Source organism: Somniosus microcephalus, chromosome 25 (assembly GCF_052327205.1).
Source record: "Somniosus microcephalus isolate GS21.2 chromosome 25, FLI_Smic_1.0, whole genome shotgun sequence".
Lineage (NCBI taxonomy): Eukaryota > Metazoa > Chordata > Chondrichthyes > Squaliformes > Somniosidae > Somniosus > Somniosus microcephalus.
This window is the reverse complement of record NC_141011.1, coordinates 25,659,627-25,683,939: the sequence shown is the minus strand read 5'-3', so window position 1 is coordinate 25,683,939 and position 24,313 is coordinate 25,659,627. Positions and strand designations below refer to the sequence as shown.

Below are 24,313 nucleotides of genomic sequence, written 5' to 3'. Positions count from 1 at the left end.
TACAGAAGAAAATATTAGCCAGTCGAATTTTTATTACGTCTCCCCCCAATTTTCTTACCAGTATAGAAACCCTCGGCAGTTACCACGGTAACCAATGAGGGAGACATCAAATAAGGACCATCCCGCGCAGATCCATTGCGAGGGGACAGGGATAATTACAAACTGGCCTGAAAGCCATTAGATCCCAGGAAACTCTATTACCAGCTGGGAAATCTACATGTGGAGCAGCTCTCATTCTGCTTTGGAGTGACAAACATTACTATTTCCCATGGAGCACACTGGAACACATGGGTGCTCCCATCAGTGACATCACCCCAATGGCCTAGCAGCAAGCGAGACCTGACTCAAGGGACTCTACCCAGGTAAGAACATTTCTGTTTTTGGGACAAACTTCAAACATAAATCAACTACCATTAATATTTTCTTCCATAAAATAAGAGTGTACTGTAAATAAAAGAATACTCACCGTGGACTTCACTTCCCTTTTAAGATGTTTAAAGTTGATCAGTATTTTATAAATCATGTTGGAGCTTTGAGGGGTCTTATAAAAGAAAAGGACAGAAACCCAATATGTTAAGGGAGCTGCCCGACGTGGAATTGAGCCATAGAGATCAGTAATGTCCCAGATTCTCTCCCTGCTCTATGCTGAGATGGCTGATCTCAACTTTTTGGGGTGTAATAATTGGCCATAGTTTTGCTGGGCTGTTTGGGGGGGGGGGGGGGGGGGTGAGGGGAGGGGAGGGGGAAATCACTCTGGCTCCTGCCCCCAATTACCATACCTTGCTAGAAAGTGCATGTGTCAATATTGGATGAGTTTGGAACTACTTTAGTTGGGGTGCTAACTAGTGTCAAAATAGCCTGTTGACACAAACTGTCTAGACGCACAGATGAAGAGTGACCACTTGGGTGAGGTTCTGGAGAGTGGACATCACCCAAAGAATTGTACCCCAATATGAGTCAGCACCTTTAGAAGAGGAAAGAAAATTGGAAAAACAAAACCTGGTACATACATACTGTACCAATATTAATGCTGTGAATTTAAGACCAATTACAGGAAATGTTGTGTTATCCGGAGGCTAAATGTCCAGCAAGCTCGGGCCACCGGCAAAAATCAGGAGCCGTTTTTTTTCTTTTCGTTGCTTTTTTTTTCCCCCCGTCAGGCGCTGCAAGGTCTGTAGCTATAGCAACAGCTTCAGCTAGAGACGCTTGCAGCTGCAGCCGACTGTTTAGAAGCTGTTGCTAAGCAACAGTGTTTGTTGTCAGATACGGAGATGAAAACCTCCGTATGCTTCAACATTAGAGCTGGTTTGTCCGGCAGTTTTGAGGGAACGGCAACAGCTCGGTCCCGTCGGTGCCGGATAGCACAAAGTTTCCTGTACAAAGTTATATGCCTCCCATAATATACACTTCATGTTCATATTCCTCTTTAAGGCCGTTACAAATATTACAGTTACAATGCCTTGGGGGGTTTGGTCTAACATTGGAGTACTTAATTCATACACCCTAATCTGCGTGGGTTGTCCCGTGAAAGGAGGGGGAACTCCTGCCTTGCCAGCCAGACCATCCCTAATGATCAATTCAGTGAGAGATGATGCAGCCAAATCACCCGTATAACCATTACCAGCTGGAACATCACAAGAGCCAGAATATCAGCATGTGGCTAAATGAATACTCTAGCAAAAAGCCGACACGGACATGATGGGTGAATGGCCTCCTTCTGTGCTATTATTTTTGGAATAGAGATTTAATTGAGGTATATAAAATTACGAGGGGCCTAGATAGAGTCGATAGGAAGGACCTATTTCCCTTAGCAGAGCGGTGAATAACCAGGGAGCATAGATGCAATTGGTAGAAGGATTAGAGGGGAGTTGAGGAGAATCTTTTTCACCCAGAGGATGATGGAGGTCTGGAACTCACTGCCTGAAAGGGTGGTAGAGTCAGAAACCCTCATTGCATTTAAAAAGTGCTTGGATATGCCCTTGAAGTGCCACGACCTGCAAGGCTACAGACCAAGAGCTGGAAAGTGGGATTAGGCTGGATAACACTTTTTTGGCTGGCACAGACATGATGAGCCGAATGGCCTCTTTCTGCGCCGTAAACTTCTATGATTCTATACGAGGGAACTTTACCATCAGTACCTTTTACAAAAAAAACTAAATTTATTCATGTTTAAAAAAAATGTCTATTCCAATGGTTTTTTTTCCTCAATTATTTGTTTGCTGGAAAATATTTTGATGGAGGTACCAAGCCAAACAATGGGTGAACTACATTAATGATCACAAAATTGAAATTACATACTGCTAAAACATCCTGAGATGAGGGCAAATTCCATTGATAATTCAGCCACTCCACAGTCAGCCTTGAAACCAGTTCTCTTTCTCGTCCCTTCCAATAACATTTTTAAAAATTAAATCAATAAAAATGAACGGGATTGAACCAACAGAATTTTAAAGTCTGGTAACCCTTCAAAGCTGAATTTTAAAATGGCACTGATGGTCAGAGCCAGATTAAGAATCGGGGTTCCTCAGCACCCACCCCCCCGCCAGCCCCCGTTCATTAAAACACCAACATGTAGTAGAATGTTTACACACTGTGTTAATGAAGCAAATCAAATCATAATATACTCTTAAATGAAACGTATTTGCATGGGGCGCCTGGTCTCCACAGACCATGGGCCCCACAGAATTCCCTGCCTAAACCTCTCCTCCTCACTACCTCTCTTTCCTCCTTTAAGATGCTCCTTAAAACCTACCTCTTTGACCAAGCTTTTGGTCACCTGCCCTACTTTATCCTTATGTGGATCGGTGTCAAATTTTGTGTCTTAAAATACTCCTGAGCAGTGCCTTGGGATGTTTTACGTTAAAGGTGCTATACAAATACAAGTTGTTGTTGTTAATCCGCCTCTGCTGACGGTGATGCTTCGCCCTTTAAAGAGGTGCCAGTGTGCAGTTCAAAGTTGTGGGTGATTTTTAAAACTCTGAGTAAATAAACTTCAAACCTGGAGTTCAGCAGGAGGAACGTCCCCCAGTAACTCACAGTCCACATCCCAATAAATACTGAAATCCTCAATCTGTAGTCTCTTCTTTCTTATGGACTTCTCAACCTGAGGGGTAAAAAAAAAGTGATCAAGTAAAGCAGCAGTGTTAATGTTGCAGGAAATCATTTTAGTTCTAGATAACAGAAAATTCCTGTTAAATGAACTGCTATTGGCTATTTTATCCCTTTTCAATTCCCTATCTCCTACATTACGCAGGTTCCTCATTAACTTTTTATCAAGTGCCACAAACACTGGGTGCATGCGCGAGTGCGCGATCTGTCTTCTTCTGCCAGTGATTTTCAGGCTGCATTACGTATACTCTGATCCCCACTGATTACAGGGCTTTGAATAACTACGAAAGCAAACATATTATGGTATGGTAGTCCTGTAACCAATATCAACCAATAAAATACAGATAGCCCCTATTTTTGAGGGTTGGGATTTTTTTTGGTTTGTTCTATTATAACATATTCGACAATAGAATATCACTAAGCACAGCACTGTCTGCATCTGAAGTAAGTCTATCCAGTTTTTAATTTGTAAACTTTATGGTGTTACTATGGGTCCATTGATTTCACCACTTTCACATTAATGCACATCCAAAGCTACCTTGCACCGTGAAAGTGACAGTATAACTTGGCAGCCAGGTCCCACTTTAACTCTTCTCAACCACTCTGAGCTCAAGAGTGGGTGCAGTGTAAATCCAGCCTTTTTAATTTTAAATCTGAGATTGATAGATTTTTGTTAACCAAAGGTATTAAGGGATATGGGAAAGGGTGGGTATATGGAGTTAGGTCACAGATCAGCCATGATCTCATTGAATAGCAGAACTGGCTCGAGGGGCTAAATAGCCTACTCCTGTCCCTATGTTGACAAAAGACCTGAAGCAATGTGCAATCTTGGAAACTGCTAGCTATCAAGAAAGCTACATTATTTGCAGTTGGTTGCTTCTGTTTATACCTACACTACAGACAGAAATCTGATGGTTACTTATCTGGCAGGTGGATATGACTTCTTAATACATTAGTATGCGATTGGGTCAGATTGGATAAATATTGAATTCAACATTTCTAGGTATTTATCCTAAATTAGTAATTTTAGACCAGCTTAGAAAAGTAATTCCTATTAACAAAAATGTTCATTAAGAACAGATGTGAAAATTAAACAGGTTATGGGGACTGTATTTATATAGTCCATTCAGATTTAACTTCCACCTACTTACAGCATGGCCTGCAGCATACATGGTTCATTGCACTGGAGCTGTGTTTGAAATTAACACATGCAGCATAAATGCTGCCATTCACTGCCTCAATGTGGAACTTACCAGCTCGTCCTCTGCATTCTGCACAGACACACTCTTGATACAGATGCCAAATGCAAATGGATGTTCAGGATTAGTCATGTCATCTTCGAAACGCAAATGGACATCTCGAACCTTCAGCTACATGGGGGAAAAAAAACCTCAGACTCAATATCCATTTTACTTTTCAGGTCTAAAATCTTACTGAAATTAAGTCCCTTTAGAATTATGCCTAAACAACCTTTACACTTAAGTAAATCGTTGCCTTTAAAGTCCTGAGTATGTGAACTGTGCTGTATCAAAGCAAGTTCTTTCTTGCACTGCAGTCAAAGCCAATTCAGATACAAACATGCAATAATCACCTATGATTGAATGGCATCCAAAAATACATTACCGATTTGTTACATTATTGCATACAGTCTTAATGCTACATTTTTACACAATACGTAATATAAAATAAATTAGCAGTCTACTTAAAACAACACAGGAGAATAATACGGGGGTTTTAGTGGTGATTCCACTCAATGGAACCAGACACTCAGCTCACAGAAGCAATGACAAACATTAATCAGCTCAGTGTGCCCAACAACCTCGACCCAACCTAAAACTTCAGGTGCTAATGGCCCAGAAATTACGATCGCAGGCCTCCCGCGGGCGGTAGGCTGCGATCTGGAAAAATCTGTGCCCGGACCAGAGGGCTCCCGGGAGGCGCAGAGTTCCGTTGCTGGGCCTCTCCAAACTGCCAGTGCGCAGGGCCCACGTATCCCAGAGGTGCAGGTAGTTCGCAGCGTCCCTGGGATCACGTGGGCCATGGGGAGCCAATCAGAGAAGGGAATCTCCCTTCATACATTTGACAGGAAGACCTGTCAAATATATGAATAGAGATTACCCTCAAAAACATAGTAAAACTTCAAATACATTTTTTTTTAAATCACATTTTTAAAATGACTTTAAATTACATAAATTAAGTATTTTAAACAAAAATTTTAGTTTTTAACGGGGCTAAAAATAAACTTACCTTTCTTTAAAGTATTTTTAAATGATAAATCAGTGGAAATATTTTTAAAACTTTTTTCAACTCTTATCCTGGTAAAAGCAGGCCTTACGCTGCTTTTACCAGGCGCAAGAATTGTAAGTGTTTTCTGCGGGCGGAGGGTCTCCAAAAAACGGAACTCTCCACCCGCAAAGGCCCTGCTCCAGGGCAGCCGGAGGATCTGTCGAGAGCTTTCTTGACAGATCGGAAATGCCGGTTTCCAGCGCATGCACAGTGCATGCCTAAAAGCGGCATTTCCGTTGGCCCTACGGGTGAGTACACAGCGCGTACACACCTGTAGGGACCGGAATTTCTGCCTCAAGATTACTGCTAACAGTTAGAAGGATCCCATCTTCCACCCGCAATTTTTCCCCTTCCTCTCCTGAAGGTACTATTTCTAGGGTACAGTTCCACAGGCACTAGCCACTTCCAGTAGCTCATCCAAGTAGCCATTCTTCAAATTAACTTGGATAGTGAGCGTCAACAAATACTAGACCGTGGAAAGCATTTTTTTTTAGCTACTTCCCTTTGTTTGAGTTATCTGCAAAAGTCCGCAAGCAAGCACATACTTCCTTTGAACTGAAACATGATTTTATATGCAAAATATCAGTGGGCAACAGGTGAGCAATGAACCCTTACCATTGGGGTAAACACTTGAAATAGCAAGGAATCAAACTTCATTATATTGACAGACTATAGCATTTAGGCTAAACACAATAAAACATTTAGGGGGAGAAATTCGGTATCGCCTCGTTTGGGGTGCAATTATCGGCCGTGCGCAAAGTTTAGCGCCTGGCGCTAATTATCGCCTCCGACTGCAAACTTGGCTTTTATCGCCCCCCGGAGTTGATTGGAGCGATAAATCAGGCGCTACACACCTCTCTTAAGGTGCAAAGGCCGAGGAGCGAGGCACTAACTCAGAGCGCAGCGCAGGTGATGTCAGTTAGCGATGGAACACAGACACACTGCTGCTGGCCACCACTTAAAGGGGAGGGTCGATCTTGCTCTCCAGCCACACCCTGCTCATTGGAGCCTCGAATCTCGGCCTGGAGAGATCTGTGATTACATTTTCCAGCCAAGGACTACGGAGAGGGTGAGAGAACGAGCTCAGCGCTTCAGCGAGCGGGCCTTGGAGACTCTGGTTGCCGCGCAGAAGATCTATACTCTTCCGAGAGTGGCAGGAGGCCTTTGCCGCACAACTACAGAATAGTGTGGAGGGAGGTAGCTCAGCACGTCTCATCCTGGAGCATGGTGACCAGGACCCATACTCAATGTCGCAAACAGTTCAACGACCTCACTCAGGTCGTCAGGGTGAGTGGCTTTTCTTCAATACCTCTCCATTTCAACCTCACTCTTTGGCCAGCTGGTCTTAAAACCCCAATGCCCAACACTCATCCAACACCTATGGCCCTCTCATGAAACACACACACACATTCCACACCTTGCATACAGTAAGGGCTATTCAATTATGGAAGGCACATCAGGCAAGACCATGGCTGTATATTTACTCAGACGCCATCCTTTTTCTTGCAGGCCAAGCTATCTCATAATAGGAGACCGCAGCAACAGACGGGTGGAGGGCCGCCTCAGCTGCAACCCCTCAGCGATCTTGAGGCGCGCGTGCACAGGATTGTGGCAAGCCTGGTGATCGGTCCCGTCGCCCCTGGAGAGGCCGACCCCGTTCGGGACAGCAATGGTAAGGTCATCAGCTTTCTCTCCTCTCTCATTCCACATGTCCCTCACAACACCGGCCTTTGACACTTTCAATCCAACTTACTAAATCGCTGCACTCCTTCCTCCCTTACTGCCCCCGTCCTCATGCTAAAGCCACTCTTGTACCTCCCTGCTTTCAGATAGTGATTCACCAGCAGAGGAGACGGGCCCTGAAGCTGCCAGTGGGAGCGAAGCCGCAGGCGAGGGGGGAGGGGGGGGGAAGAGGAAACCGGAGCATCAGCGCCGCCCTCTCCAAAGGAATCCCATGCCCACACTGGGACTACATCTTCCCTGGAGGGGAGCAGGGGGGTAGGGTCTGATGAGGGTGAAGCTCCGGGACCCAGCGGGCTGCAGCAACGCAATGTGGTTAGGGAAGCTCGGGGGCCTTCTCCCCAGAGGGAGAGTAGGCCAGCGAGTCCTGCTGCACTGGACGCAGAGGAGGAGCGGCTCATCGCTGAAATGAACACCCAGGCAGTGGACATGCACACTCAGCTCATGGGTGCAGTGGGAAGGGTGCCCGATTGCATTGATGCACTGGCAAGGAGTGTGGAGCACTACACTGTAGCACAGGCTGATGCCACGCTAATGCTTAGTGCTGCAATTCAGTCACTGGCTGCCGTGATCCCATCTCAGACTGGTCTCATGCAGACTCAGATTGAGGCCACGCAAGCACTGACTGCTGCCATTGTCGCTGGTTTGGACACATTTCCCGGGGCTCTCACCGCGCCGCAGCAGGCCAGCAATCCGTGCTCCAGCAGATTGCTCCGGATGCCGAGGCACTGCCCCGTGGGAGTGCCAGTGTGTCGGTCGAGCAGGGGGTTGCTGTCCTCTCAAGATGACAGCATTCCTGTTGCCACCACTGTCACTTCCCCCCGCCTGTAGCCCAGACTGCTGCCGCCCATGCAGAGTTGGTGCAGTCTGCAGCCGGGCCCTCCAGGCCCAGAGCTGGTCGAGGCCATCCTTCAAGGGCATCTGTAGTCTCAGGGTCTGACAATCAGCAGCCTACCACCAGCCTTGCTGCAGCTACTGGGGCCCCATTACGGAGGAGCAGTAGGGTGGGAAGGGGGGGGGGGGGGGGGGGGGAAAGTGCGCAAGCGAAGGAGGTCACCCTCGAAGGGCAAAAAGTAGGAGCTGTGCCGAAGTGTTGGTAAATTTTTTATTAAAGGCCAAGGTTCGTGTTCAAACTTTTGTTTAGTGTTTTGGACATTATCTCCAGGTTGTGAGAACCAGTAATGTTAATGAATGATTTTTTGTGTTTGTTTCTATTACTGTAGTTTGTCATGAAGAAATGACACACACAGTTTGTGAAATAAAAAAGTTTTTGCATTCAAAATGTACAGGTTTGGCCTTTGGAATCATTGCTGCCTTGGCCGGCTTTGGGGTTGCGGGTTGCTTTCATTCATGTTGTTCTCCATGCCAGAAGCCATTTCCTCAGTAGGGGCCTAGAAACGGCTTATCAGCCATTGACGGACAGCCCTTGCAGTTTCAACATTGTGGGCCTCCCTCCCGCCTTAGTGCTGCTGCTGATCATCCTCCTCCTCCTCCTCTTCCTCCTCCGGTGGTGCTCCAAGGCCTGGTGGCATTGGCTGGGTCCTGAAGATTGCCGGGTTAAGTAGCATGCAGCACACAACTATGAAGAGGGAGACTCGCTCAGGCAAGTACTGTAGGGCTCCTCCTGAGTGGTCCAGACAGCGGAACCGTTGCTTGAGCACGCCGATCGTCGGCCCAATGATGTTCCTGGTGGCGAGATGGCTCTCATTGTACCGCAGCTCAGCAGGGGTGTCATCAGCCAGGTGCACAGTGGATAACCCTTGTCCCCGAGGAGCCAACCACTTGGCTGATGCGGTGCCTGGAAAAGTTCTGGCACAGCAGTCCGAGACAGGATGAAAGCATCGTGGCTGTTGCCAGGATAGCGGGCATTGACAGCGAGTCTGAGCTGTCTGTGGTCACAGACCAACTGGACGTTTAAGGAGTGGAACCCCTTGCGGTTTCGGAAAACCTCTGCATTCTCATGCGGTGCCCGCAATGCCACATGCATGTAGTCAATGGCGCCCTGCACCATGGGGAAGCCCGCTATCCTCGCAAAGCCCAATGCGCGTTCATGTTGTTTGGCCCGGGTCATCGGGAAACAGATGTACTGGCATCTCCTTTTATAGAGAGCATTTGTGACCTGACGGATACAGCAATGGACCGCGAATTGGGAAATATTGGCGATGTCCCCAGTAGCTGCTTGAAAGGAGCCAGTGGCATAAAAGTTCAGAGCCACTGTGACCTTCACAGCCACCGACAGAGACGTCCTGGTCCTCAGTAGAGGCTGCCGATCTGGCTGTAGCAGGTGGCAGTGCTCAGTGACCACCTCCTTGCTGAAGCGCAGCCTGCGCAAACACTGCTCCTCAGACAAATTAATATAGGAGGATTGCTCCCAGAATACCCTGGGAGGGTAAGGTCTCCTGTGCAGAGGCCATGATTGCCATTCTCTCTCTGCGTCTCTGTTGCCTCTGATTCTGCAGGCGCAGGACGATGCCCCGAATCAGTGCAGCCCCCATAGTCTCTTGGCAATCGAAGTAATGAAGGTCAAATTAAAAAGTACCTGCAAAGTGATGCTCAGTAGCCAAAACTACTTCACACAGCGCTGACTCTATGCAGAAGTCTCTCTATTTCTCTCTGTCAGAATGAGTGGTGCAAAAATGTCTACCACAGAAAAAGCCAGGAAGAGGCCACCTTTAAATAGCACAGCCCCCCACTGACTGGGAAACATTCCAGTCTCCCTGTCGTTGCTTGCGCCAGGCGGAAAGGAGGGGGGCACCACTCCATATCCAGTCCGGGGCGCCACCAGGGCGTTGCACGCTCGACTGACGTCACAATCTGCGGGCGCAGGAGATTGGGGCGGTAAACTGTTGTGCCGCCGCAAAAACTCTACTCAATTTTGCGAGCGGCGCAAACATCACCGCGCCCGAGCGCTAGTTGCTTTGCGCCCCATTAGCGCCCTCTTAGGGCACTAACGGGAGGCGCAAGCCAACCGAACTTTTCCCCCTTACAGTCACATATAAAATTATACAGAAACAAAACAAAATCAGAAGATTAGATAGCAATACATTAATTAACTTACACAGATACATTAGTATGTGCTCTGGGTGCAACAAAATAAATAGTTTCATGATTCTTAAGAGTCCTTTTATTATAATTTGTTAACTGTGGTTATATGGAGCACATGGACTTGGAGCGCCATGAAGTTCCAGCTCACTGCTGTGACCCAGAAAATTGATGAACCATTTGAGCTACTGAATGGCCAAAGGCTGCAGCATTTATATCTGGTTTGACTGACAATCAAGACAGACATCAAAAACATTTCCCTAAAGTACTTGGGGGGGGGGGAAATTTGGTTGCTTGGCACCTCCCTTTAGCGCCCCCGAGCGCAAAGCAACTAGTGCCTGGGCGTGGCGCCGCTAATGCCTTCCACGAAATTCAGCAGGTGGTTAGCGGCAGCAGAAGCCGGTAGCGCCCCACGGGGATGACGTCATCACCATGCGCAGCGCCCTGGCCACAAACTTGGCTCGCGCCCCCTGACCTACCGCCGGACGCTATGTCAGACAGGGTCGGGGGGGGGACTTTTTTTGGCCGGGGCAGCAATAATTAAAGGGCAGGTGTTGGGTGGCCTTTTTTTTTTTTAGGGCTGCCTGCCAGCACCTGCCCCCTCTGCCCTCCTCCCGCAGGGTGCCTGCTGCTATCCGTCAGCCCGGCACTTCTCTCGAGTGCTGGGCTCTTCTGCTGGCACCCCGCTCCCTGGTGGGCCAGCAGGGCCTCAGTGCACGCTGCGCTAGGCCCCTCCCCTTTAATCAGGGGAGGAAGGCCTGCAGTACCGTGGCACTATGTGCCGGCGCGCATGGCGCTGCTGCACGTAGCACCGCGATATTCAATGGGAGCACCCAAAGAGGGAGGGGGAGCGCTTCCAGTAGCGCCCGGCCTCTTGCTTGGGGCGCTACCATTGAATTTCCGGCGCAGGGGTGCTAACTTTTTCAGGGCGTTAAAAGTAGCACGAGGGGGCGCGAGCCAATTTTCCCTCCTTGATCTCAAGCATCTTCCTACAACTCAGACAAAGCTACATTTTCTCAATAGACAAGGGCTTTACTGGTGTGACAGCCGTTACAGATAATGGCTCTGATGCTTCCTTGCAGCGGCAAACTCACACATTGAAAAAATTATCAAACCATTCTGCACTGACATAGGACTGTTTGCAGCCAGTCAATATAAACAGAGCTGTGACACCTCCCCATTAAACTGGCACTTGTACTCGATAGGTTTCTGTATTCCTCACTGTCCCTACACATAAATAAAGCACTCTTCAAAGTGCTGCTAAAAAAAGCCCAGTTTAAAATTGCTCACACTACTTGGCCTAGCTATGAATTCATATAAAAAGATAAAATAGATCATTTATTTTGAATTGATCCTGATCTGTCACAGGCATCACAGCCAAGCTCAATCCTGTTCTCACTCAACAGACATAAAAAAGCACCTTCCAGCTGGAGTCACTGGATAATTATCAGACACAGAAATTAAAAAAATGATCAGACACAGAAACACAAGTTAGCTGATGCCAATCACAATGCCCTACTATCAATCCTGCTGAGATGAAATAACTCCACACAGACTGTGATCTAAAGCTGGGCTATAAATCAATCCACACCAGAATATAGGATTCTAAATTTAATAGGTATTTTTAAACTCATACATATTAATGAGAAACAACAAAGTACTTCCCACACATCATCCTTCCCTTTAAAAGAGCAGAGATACAATATTTTAGCATGACGTCAGATTTTCAAAAGTCAATGGAGCAGAAATAGTTTTTGAAAACATAAGTTGCAATTTGGTTAACACTTTACATAAAAGTGAAGACCATTTTAATTACAGTTTTTCCAACTCACCTCCACATTTTCCACAATTCTGGTTACCATGGAAGCAGTGGCAGAGTACCAGTAGGATTCCCCTTTCTGCTGCTGGTTGCTCTGAAAAAAATTCAACCTAGATTCTAAATAACTGTATGGAACATAAGAACATAAGAAATAGGAGCAGGAGTAGGCCATACGGCCCCTCGGGCCTGCTCCGCCATTCAATAGGATCATGGCTGATCCGAATCTAGACTCACGTCCACTTCCCTGCCCGCTCCCCGTAACCCCTTATTCCCTTATCAGCTAGGAAACTGCATCTCCGTTTTAAATTTATTTAATGTTGCAGTTTCCACAGCTCTCTGGGGTAGCAAATTCCATAGATTTACTACCCTCTGAGTGAAGAAGTTTCTCCTCATCTCAGTTTTGAAAGGGCAGCCCCTTATTCTAAGATTATGCCCCCTAGTTCTAGTCTCACCCATCAGTGGAAACATCCTCACCGCATCCACCCGATCAAGCCCCCTCACAATCTTATATGTTTCGATAAGATCGCCTCTCATTCTTCTGAACTCCAATGAGTAGAGGCCCAACCTACTCAACCTTTCCTCATACATCAACCCCCTTATCTCCGGAATCAACCGAGTGAACCTTCTCTGAACCGCCTCGAGAGCAAGTATATCTTTTCTTAAATATGGAAACCAAAACAATGGGTCTAACCAAAAATAACACTTAAAAGTCCCCACAAGAGTGAGAAAGTACATTATACACAGTACAGTATATACATTCATTAAAATTTCATCCCAGGCGGTCACTTGTTCGATGACTGTGCAATTGTCAGCTCCACATTGGAGGTATTTACTCTAATCCCATCTCCTTGTCCTTTCCTCACACCCTTTAATATTTTTCCTCTTCAAGTGTTTATCTAATTCCCTCATAAATGTCATTGTTCACTCAGCTTCAATAGCTATCTGTGGTAATGCATTTCATATTGTAATAATTTACTGCAATAATGTCTGACCGCTCCCTACATGTTTGCAACAATCCTTTATTTTATATGCTTCCTTGTTATCAATTCACCGACCAGTAAAAATAATGTTTCATGATTTACCCTCTCAAATCCTTGCAAAATTTTGAATACTTCTATTTGATCTTTGCTTAATTGTCTCGGCTTCAGTGAATTTAGGCTTAGTTCATCAAACCTTTCATTCTTTATATATACACACATGTATGTAGACAGTGATATAGAATGCTAAACCAATGTATGCAATTTTAGTATTTAGCATTTAAATTACATGATTCCACCAGGGATTTTATAAAGTAACATTTACATGAATACTACAATTTTATGATTACAGACTTCAAAAACATTATGGGTTTTTTTTTTGCTTTTTAATTTGCACAGAAAGGCTTTGAAGTTTGGCTGTGTGGAGGTTATGGTACGAGCGCTCAACACATTTGTAAAAATTCTCTAGTATGCAATTTTATCAGAAGCATTAACCCATCTGAATAGGTTAATTCCTCAGTTAAAATATTGAACTATGGGTTCATTCGTACAATAATCTTCGCACAGTGTAATTTCAATAGCAAAGTCTCACCAAAATTTACAGCAATATGAATAACATAAAGCCGATGGCATTAAAGGGGCAGTGGCTGCATGGATACAAGAAAGCAGAGAGTAGTGGTGAATGGTTGTTTTCAGACGGGAGGGAAGTATATACAGGAAACTTTTTTTTATCCGGCACGGACAGGACCGACGTGGTGCCAGTTCATCAAAAATTCCAGATAACCGAAAGCTATAGTAAAAGATAGAGCTGAGAGCTCCGCATAAAGCAACAAACCTTGTTGCTTAGCAACAGGTTCAGAACAATGGCCACAAGTTGCAAGCGTCTCTGTAGCTTAGCAACAGCTGCAGCCACACCCTTGTACAGCAACAGATGGAGGAAGGCAAGTAATAAAAGTTACCTGAACCTACTCCTGAATTTTGCCAGTTAACCGAGATTTCCGGTTATTTAGGTGCCGGTAAATCGAAAGTTTCCTGTGGTGGTGTTCCCCAGGGGTCAGTATTAGGACCACTGGTCTTTTTGATATATATACCTGGACTTAATTATACGGGGCACAAGTTCAAAGTTTGCAGATGATACAGAACTCGGAAATGTAGTAAACACGAGGAGGATAGTAACAGACTTCAGAAGGATATAGACAGACTGGTAAAATGGGCAGGCACGTGGTGGATGAAATTTAACGGAGGGAGGTGCAAAGTGATACATTTTAGTAGAAAGAATGAGGAGAGGCAATATAAACTAAATGGTACAATTTTAAAAGGGATCCAGGAATAGAGAGACCTGGGGGTGTATGCACACAAATCTTTGAAGGTGGCAGGACAAGTTGAGAAGGCTGTTAAAAAAACATTAGGGACCCTTGGCGTTATTAATAGCGTAATAGAGTCCAAAATCAAGGAAGTTAAACTAAACCTTATAAAACACTGGTTAGGCCTCAGCTGAGTATTGTGTTCAATTCTGGGCACCACCACTCTGGGATGTCAAGGTCTTTGAGAGGGTGCAGAAGAGATTTACTAGAATGGTACCAGGGATGAGGGACTTCAGTTATGTGAAGAGGCTGGAGAAGCTGGGCTTGTTCTCCTTAGAGCAGAAAAAGAGGAGATTTGATAGAGGTGTTCAAAATCATGAATGGTTTTGATAGAGCAAATAGGAGAAACTGTTTCCAGTGGCAGAAGGGCCAATAACCAGAGGACACAGATTTAAGGTGATTGACAAAAGAACAGAGGTGACATGAGGGGGAAAAACATTATGCAGCAAGTTGTTATGATCTGGAATGCACTGCCTGAAAGGGTGGTGGAAGCAGATTCAAAAATAACTTTGAAAAGGGAATTGGATAATTACTTCAAGGGAAATATTTGCAGGGCTATGGATTAAGAGCAGGGGAATGGGATAATTCGGATAGCTCTTTCAAAGAGCCAGCACAGGCACAATGGGCCGAATGGCCGCCTTCTGTGCTGTGTCATTCTGTGATTCGATGATCATACGGCTTCTGCAAAAGAATGTCTTGTCTCAACTGGTTGGATTTTTTGAAGAAGTTACTCGGTTGGTGTGTGCTGGTAGCCCAGTCGACATTGTATCGCTTGATATTCATGGTGCCGCACAAAAGGCTACTAAAGGAGGTTGATCTTGGCTTGGATAAGTAATTGGTTACATTTTCGTAGACAGAAGGTATTTATTAATGGTAGTGGTTCCGTGTGAGAACCAGTCTTAATGGAGCCCTGGAAGGATCGGTGTTAAAGCCGTTGCACTTCACCATCTTTATGAACGATCTGGATGAAGGCATCGGGGGAACTGGCCGCAAGTTCATAGATGATACAAAGGTATGTGCGGGTGTGAGGTACTTATGGTAAAAATAGACTACAGGCAGATCTAGATGCACTGGGGGGAATCGGCACGTATCTGGCTGAAGTCTTTTTACACAGATGAGAGTAGGGTTATGCTCTTGGGTAGGGACAATGCCAAGCATGTGTACACCCTGCAGTGTTGTGTTCTTAGAGCCATTGAGCAGAAGGATCTGGATGTTATAGTGCATGAATTATTGAAGGTCCATGACCAGTGTCATGGGGCTATTATAAAAGTGATGAGGGTTAGGACATTTTGCCATGATGATGAAATACAATACTGTTGTGTCTCCTTACAAGGCCTTGGTCAGGCCTCATCTAGAATACAGTGCCCGGTTTTGGTCCCCTCACATGATGGGTGATAGAGGCCCTGGAAAATGTTCAGAGGAAGGCCACTAAATTGACACCTAATTTAAAGGCCCTCAGTTACCACAATAGGCTGAGCTGGGACTTTTACTCTAGAAAAACATAGACTAAGAGGAGATCTGATTGAGGTCTTTAAAATAACAAAAGGATTAGACTTGGTCCGTGTGGATAGGCTATACGAGCTAGATGTAAATTACATAAGCTAAAGAACTAGGTTAGATGTTAGGCACTACTTCTTTTCACTTCTGAAAACAATGCAGTGAGTGCGGATTCGCTGCAAGCATTCAGAAGTGAGCAGGACAAGTTCTTGAGTATGGCTGCATATAGAAGGTAGGTGAGCATTGGGTATGTCACAGTGGTTTCCTGCAACTCATTTAATCACCTTCAGGGGTCAGAGAGGAATTTCCCACAGTTTTTTTCCTAAATTGGCCTGAAGTTTTTTTTTACATCTCCTAAGACATGGTGTGAGTGGGGGCAGAGGAGGGTGGTGGTGTGTAGAAGTCACACCACAACAGTACTTGACAGACTCGTTGGACCAGATGGTCATTTCCTGTTCCTTGTTTTTGTATGTTCACGTCAGTATAAACATGCTACAGCGATGTTTGTTATGCCATTTTAGAATGTTCTCCTCCTAACACTTCTCAGTCAAGGAACAAGCTTTCCCAAGAACCCTCCAATTCACCCTCGGACATGAGAAGCAAGGAGGGTTGGGCCAGCGAGGGGAAGCTCTGGAAGCAAGATAGATGAGGGGCTCTCCTTCTCAGCTTTGGGCATCAGGCCCAGCATATGAAAATACAAAAATTGGAATGGGGAATTTACCAGAATACCCCTAAAACCTCCCCCCCCCCCCCCGAAAAAAAAATTTGTAAAGCAAAATCAAAGCCAAGAAAAAGAATTGAGATCAACAGTGCAGTTATCAAATTGCATACCAGTGTTAAAGCCACACCAAACAGTCAAAGATTTGATGAGCCAAAGCTTAACTTAAGCTTCACATGGAAACTCATCAGCCTCAGCAGGGACTTTCCTAGAAAAATATCCTGTCATATTGTAGCTCACGTTAAGTGACTTTAAATTACAGCTAGTTCACACCAACCTTCCATTTAGCCTCCAGAGCATTCAGCAGTGCAGACTTTCTCTCTCTGTCCAGTGAACGTTCTGTCTCTTCATCAAACTCAGACTGTTTAATCGGTGCTCCAATCAGATGGAGTCTAGAGATGGATATTACCCACGGTTCCACGTGAGGCCGGTAGAATGGTATCTGTAGCGTTATCTTCCCAATAAAACCTGAAAAATTGTATATATGCTTTACATATGGATCTTATTTTTTTAATTCATTCTTGGGATGGGGGCTTCGCTGGCAAGCCTGGCACTTAACCTATAAAATCCAAAGCTGGATGTGGGCAAATTGGTATCTTTAAAAGAAAACTTCAGTGAGCACTCATCTCTATCTTTTTCAAAGGACAATAGGGAAGCACCTTGAGCAGAGTTCTCCCCAGCCTTACTTTCCCTTTAATCAGTACATTTATTCAATTAACCAATATTCATTTTCTTATCTCCATACCAGAAAATTCCACAACATAACAGACAAAGCTGAAACCACATGTCTACACCACAGAGGTTCACTAATCAGCGGTAGCAGATGTGACAATGGCAGCGGCAGGAAAAAGGTGAGCAGTTTTGTTTACCTGCTTTCACCTCAAAAGGTAAATCCAACTCTTTGAGGGCATCTCTCTTCAGAGGGAGGTTTTCCAATTCAACAGCACCTGCACAGAAGCAAGAATACAAGTTATACCACCTTATTCTATACAGTAGCTGTTTTGTGCTTGTTAAGATGAGGGGTGCATCTTTTGCCTCAGTGTCTGCATCAAGCACTGCCAGGTCAGATAAATATTGGTTAGGTGTGAAGTAAAGCTCTTTGCTTTGCCCCAACAATGTGCCTCAAATCCCAAACTGAGAAAAGCATACCCACTACATCAGTACAACATTTCTATTAACCACATTACGACAAATTTTGGGTTTCCATTAGATATTCTCTTGGATTCAGGGTCACAAGTCATTCCCGTAAGCAGACCCTCTACGATCTGGACCATGCCTTCACTACCTAATATCTAGTTAAACACTAGTGTGACCCAGGGGCCACAACAATAAGAGCCCCTCATTGTGGGTACTGGATACTGTGACCTTGAACATGCCACCAGATGCACTCTGGTGAGAGAGGCCAACTGTAAACCAACAAACTGGTTTAGTTTATAAGTATATTATATGAACGAACAGACTATGATTTTCACAGCAAGATTTACATATTTCCTATTGTTTCTCATAAGATCAAAATAATACCCATAAATCAGCACCTTCAAAAGAGGGAAGAAAATTGGAGGAAAATGCTACTGAAACAAGCAGCCAAAGGGCAAGCATTTGTACCATGAGCCACTTGGAATATTTCACCAACATAGCAGCACATTAGCTGACACGGTGTACCAATGGTGGGTACGATGGGTATTCTCTCGTATTCTGGCCTCTTTCACATCCCTAATTTCCATCGCTCCACCACTGACGGCCGTGCCTTCTGCTGCCTAGGCCCTAAGCTTTGGAAATCCCTGCCTAAATTTCTCTGCCTCTTTACCTCTCTCTCTCTCGCATCCTTTAAGACGCTCCTTAAAACCTCTCTCTCTGATCAAGCTATTGGTCACCTGTCCGAATATCTCTGTGACTCGGGTTAAATTTATTCTGGTAACTCCCCTGTAAAGCACTGTGGGATGTTTTGCTACATTAAAGGAGCTATATAAATGCAATGTTGTTGAAATCTCCCCATCCCTCAGCAAGTTCCCTATTCCAGCTGACTTCAAGGGAGGATGACTGGTGCTTTTTTCCCCCTCGAACAGTTGCCATATTTAATACACATAGGCTGGAGAGTTTGACTGAATTCAATTTGCCATGATGGAATTTGGACTTTTTTTTTTTTTTTTACAACCACTGGGTTTCTAGTCCAGCACCATATCACCACATTCCCATACTTGCATTATGGCCGGAGAAACACAATAACCTCCAGGAGATAATCTCACACTGCTTGGATTACACCATGTGTAGTATAATTGCTCTGAAACTTTTTTAAACTTTATTTTCAGTATTTTTACTGGTAACGGAGATCCAGCATTCCTCTTGCCTCTCACCTATCATTATAGCTCAAGTTGTATTCAGAACTCTGGTCCCTGGGCAGAGTGTGACACAGGAGCCAGCAGTGTAACAACTGCCTGCCCTGCACGCAACACGCAGATAGTAATACCTGCAGAAAATGGAATAGCGTTTAGAAAATATAAACTGGAGTATATTTTATGCTTGGATTAGGATTCCATATATAAATATCCTGTTTCCAGTATCTCTCTCAGTCATGAAACATAATACTATCCAGCTCAGGTTCTACTTGTCAACAAGCAGCACAGTACGCAGCACAGAAGCTGGACTTGGAACCATTTTACATTGTCTACACATGAGCATGCAATGTGTGCGCACACGGCAAACTGAGTTCAAAGGAGACAAATGTGGGCTTGGAGCTGTCTGCAAATATAAACAGGGCAGATCCAATAATCTGACAATGTGCGTCCGATTGTTGATTACAGCACCACGTCTCAGCATAAACTAGATATTCACATGAATTCAGTGAGAAACCTGCACCCTTAAAGCAGATAGAACAGGAGTTAGGTGGAAAATAAATGTAAACACATTGGCCCGGATTTTCCGGGGCCTGTGATCATGTGTGCACCGTAAGTGTCCCGCAAGTTCACATGCACGAAAACCCAGAACTTGCGATCTGTCAAGTTTCAGCTTGACAGATCCACCGCATCCCCGGGAAATGGACATTCGCTGGCGGAGACTTGGGCTATTTATCCAATGCCTGCCCAGCGAATGCCCGTGAAACTCTTACGTCTGGTAAAAGCAGGCAAAGGGCCTTCTTTTACCAGCATAAGAGTTTAAATAAATATTACATTAAAAAAAAAATTAATTAAACATAAAAAACTTTAAAATGAGTTATGTTACTTTTAGCCCTATTAAAACATTTAAATTTATTTTTCAAAAAATTTAATTTTTGTTTTAAATGTTTAATTTAATTGTATTTTAATTAATTTTGAACATGTAATTATTTATTTTTATTTAACTGGTATGTAAGTGTGTTTTTTAGGGGATTCCTATTCATGCTTATGGAGATTTCGTATGTAAATGGTATCCCAATAAGCATCATAGGGATCCGCCTTTTTGATTGGTTGGCCTGGCCCACGTGATCCCAGGGGCACTTGTGAACCGCATGCGCCCCTGGGATACGTGGGCCTTTACGCATACATACGCGTAGATGCCTAGGAGCGCGAGTCTACGAACCTCCGGGACCATCAGGTAGGTTCGGGGGCATTCACCCGGGGAAAGCCTCCAACTGCAAATTCAGGCCCAATGAATTCAACACGTCACAATGAGGGAGGAAAACATTAGTTCAGACTCCCATCAGCAATATAACACACCTGAACTATTTACCACTGTATTTATTCATATATTTATTTCATATAAGAATTCAGAAAAGTAGATACGAATGCATGATGAATAAAAACATTTACATAGGAAGATAGCCTCACAGTGGTTAGCTCCCAATGTGATAAAGAACAAACACTAGGCTTATTTAACAAGGCCACAGCAGAAAAAGCACACACACATAAGCCGATACACTATGCTGTGCCAATATGCTTGTGTAATATTCTTAGTCCAGCAAAGTGCTCCAACTGCGGCCATCCCATTAATAGACTTTGCCCACCAGTACGTCATCATAGTGTTGCAAAACTCAAAATACTCTCTCCAGACACAAGGTTGGAATCCTTATGTGGGCGTCTACATCACAAAGACTGCCTACTTCCACCTCCATAATGTTGCTCACCTTCAGTCTTCCTCAGCTCATCTGCTGCTGAAACCCTCATCCACACCTTTGTCACTGCCAGACTTGACTATTCCAATGTTCTGCTTGGCAACCTTCCATCTTCCATAAACTTCACCTCATCCAAATCGGTGCTGCCCATATCCTTTCCCAGACTAAGTCCCTCTCACCCCGTCCCTGCTGTACTACATTGCCTCAAATTTAAAATCATCTTCCTCGTGTTTAAATCTCTTCACGACTCACCCCTTCCTATCTCTATTATCTCCTCCAGTCCAATAACTTCCCCCTCACCCTGAACTGTTTCTTTGTCTCTGGCATTCCCCTCCCTTCACCCGTCAGCTGTCTAAAACTCCAAGCCTCTCCCTCTCCCTCTCCCCTCCTTTAAGAATCTCTTTACAATCCATTTCTTTGACCAAGCTTTTTGGTCAACCCTCCTAATATCCCTTTCCCTCCACAAAATGTAAACAGTATATGTTATAAAACATAATAGATGCTATGAAATGATTTCAGGGCAGTAAATTTAGTTTTGAATTCTATTTTTCAGCTGTTATGGGATATGCATTCGAGACGGATCATACCTATCCAATTTTGCTCTCTCCCAGAAGGGGAAAAGCACAAATCCTTCCACTCTGCCTGAGTGGCAGAGCTTGGGAACATACCGCATTGCATTATTACAAAGTTTCTAATTCAAGTTTTCAGTGACAATTACCAATGCTGTCACTAAGCAGATTTTGCATACTGCTACTAACACAATCAAAAAAAGGATGTACTTCAACAGTCTGTGATATGATTAATTCATCACCTCAAGTTGCTTCCACCACCAGCAACAGATGGTAACAAGCATCATTTCACTCTAGTGCTTTACATAAGAATTAGGAGTAGGCCATACAGCCCCTCGAGCCTGCTCCGCCATTCAAAAAGATCATGGTTAATCTTCGACCTCAACTCCACTTTCCTGCCCGATCCCCGACAGTCCAAAAATCTATCGATCTCAGCCTTGAATATACTCAACGACAGCCCTTTGGGGCAGAGAATTCCAAAGATACACAACCCTCGGAATGAAGAAATTCCTCCTCATCTCAGTCTTAAATGGCCAACCCCTTATCCCGAGACTATGCTCCCTAGTTCGAGACTCTCCAGCCAGGGAAAACAACCTCAGCATCTACCTGGTCAATCCCCCTCAGTATCTCATTCTTCTAAACTCCAGAGAGTATAGGCCCAATCTACTCAATCTCTCCTCATTAGGACAACCCTCTCATCACAGGGATCAGTCTAGTGAACCTTTGTTGCACCGCCTCTAAGGCAAGTATGTCCTTCCTCAGATATGGAGACCAAAGCTGTGCACAGTACTCCAGGTCTGGTCTCACCAAAGCCCTGTACAATTGTAGTAAGACTTCCTTTACTCTTATACTCCAACCCCCTTGCAATAAAGGCCCACATGCCATTTGCCTTCCTAATCGCTTGCTGTACCTGCAGGCTAGCTTTGTGTTTCCTGCACAAGGACACCTAAATCTCTCTGAACACCAACATTTAATAGTTTCTCACCATTATTCTGTTTTTCTATTCTTCCTACCAAAGTGAATAACATTATACTCCATCTGCCACCTTATTGCCCACTCATTTAACCTGTCTATATACCTTTGCAGGCTCTTTGTCTCCTCCTCACAGCTTACCTTCCCACCTAGCTTGTATCGTCAGCAAACTTGGATACATTGCACTCAGTCCCTTCAGCTAAGTCATTAATATAGATTGCAAACAGCTGAGGCCCAAGCACTGATCCTTGCAGCACCCCACTAGTTACAGCCTGCCAAGCAGAAAAGACCCATTTATCCCTATTCTGTCCTTTAACCAATCCTCTATCCATGCTAATAGATTACCCTCAACCCCATGAGCCCTTATCTTGCATAGCAACCTTTGAAGTGGCACCTTATCGAATGCCTTTTGAACATCCAAATATATTACATCCACTGGTTCCCCTTTATCTACCCTGCTAGTTACATCCTCAAAAAATTCTAATAAATCCGTTAAACATGACGTGCCTTTCATAAAACCATGCTGACTCTGCCTGATCACATGATATTCTAAGTGCCTTGTTACTACCACTTCCTTAATAATGGATTCCAGCATTTTCCCGACAACTGATATCAGGAATGGCCTGTAGTTCCGTTTTCTCTCTCCTTGCTTTACAGCACAAAATGTTCTCCCAGACACAACCAAAATTTGGAAGAAATAAATCTACTGTTGCACTGTTAAGTATTATCCAGTTCAAATGGGCATAGGATGAGAATTTCATACACTCACCATTATGCTTTTTGAAATCCTAGTGTACAACACAAACAGTACCACTTTATAATCACATCCACAATTCTCTATATAACAGCTTGAACCAGATCACAGCAAGTTTGCTTTGTCGTGATATTTGTCAGAATAGACACATCAAATTTGCTCCTGAACCCCAAGGTCATGTCAGTCCCTTCTCTTTTTCTCACCTAATTTTAAAGATCTTGCATGAAATTCAGCAAGCTGGAAATTATGAGAGTAATACCAGAGAAGGAGCAACAGTTAACAAGGGGCAACAATCCACAGTTTAAAAAAAAGGTTTTTCAAAAGGGCAAAGCAGATAGAGGATGAGAAAGTCACAAGAACAGGGTAATTTTTTATTTATATAAAAAATAAGCAGTAGCTTCTTGCAGGCACAAGCACACAGACAGGCAGCAGAGTGACCCAAAGTCACTAATCAAACGGTTATAATTAAGTATATAAAAATACAGCAGCCTGACTATCAGAACTGTTTTCTTAATGTTAAAATTTGAGCTTTTTTACTGCAATATATGTATTAAATTAAATATTCACAACAGAGCTGAGATGAGCTGCCCGAGTGACAGGGCAGCACTGGTTAAAGTTGCTGATGTTCTGAGTACCTTTCATCAGGGCAATGGAGAGCTGGTCTGTGTTGAGGTTATTTACATATTTGCCAATATAAGTGTTGAGGACCCAGGCTGCCAGTCCCTCCAGCATGGCTAGGCTAGGCGGGGGTCTCGCTGTGTTGCTCGGTGTCTCTGCGAGCGCTGGGCTCGGCCTCAGGCTCCGGCAGACGGCGGCGTTGCTAAGGCCGAATCCGGTGACCCCTCCAGCTACGGCTCCGACCCAGCACCTGACGGTCCGAGCATGCGCACTCTGCCCACTAACTCTCGCGTCGCTTGGAGCCTCTGTCGCACAATTAACCTGCGCTCCTCCCGCCGCAGCGACTCCATGCGGCGCCAGGTGGCAGCTTACAGCCGCCATATTTGTAAAGAAGGCAGAAGGTCATGCAGACAGACGGTGGCCATATTTGTAAAGGAAAGTAATCTGTCTATAACAACAACGCACATTTCTATAGCGACAGTAACGTAGTAAACGTACGCAGCTGTCCTTATCCTGCCAGTACACTTCACAAATTTCAGATCATAACCTCGGCCTCTATTACTTTTTTCCTTTAAATTTTTTCCACCCCTTTGTTTTGGGTCCTCCTCCCCCCCCCCCGCCCCTTTCCTTTTGTTTCTCTCTCTCACCTGGCAGCTGTCCTTATCCTGCCAGTACACTTCACACCTAATCTCAGCTGCCTTTTGTCTCCACGGGCCCATTACCATCTCATCTGGCTTCTAATACCTTTTATTGTCACCTTTT

At 44.7% G+C, this 24,313-nt stretch overlaps 1 protein-coding gene across 4 annotated transcripts in view; it reads right to left on the bottom strand.

Annotated features, from left to right (window-relative positions):
• vps13d (vacuolar protein sorting 13 homolog D) overlaps positions 1-23,811 on the bottom strand; it is a 260,231-nt gene extending 236,420 nt beyond the window's left edge. For all 4 annotated transcript variants that reach the window (XM_085966919.1, XM_085966915.1, XM_085966916.1 and 1 more), the window contains exons 1-6: positions 23,569-23,811; positions 17,421-17,498; positions 16,829-17,019; positions 12,009-12,089; positions 4,362-4,478; positions 2,999-3,103 (exon numbers count right to left, since the gene is read on the bottom strand). In XM_085966919.1, the coding sequence (XP_085823045.1) occupies positions 2,999-3,103; positions 4,362-4,478; positions 12,009-12,089; positions 16,829-17,019; positions 17,421-17,498; positions 23,569-23,665 (669 nt within the window). In that variant the 5' untranslated portion in view covers positions 23,666-23,811. The remainder of the gene's footprint in view (positions 1-2,998; positions 3,104-4,361; positions 4,479-12,008; positions 12,090-16,828; positions 17,020-17,420; positions 17,499-23,568) is intronic.
• Between the last annotated feature and the right edge of the window lie 502 nt (positions 23,812-24,313).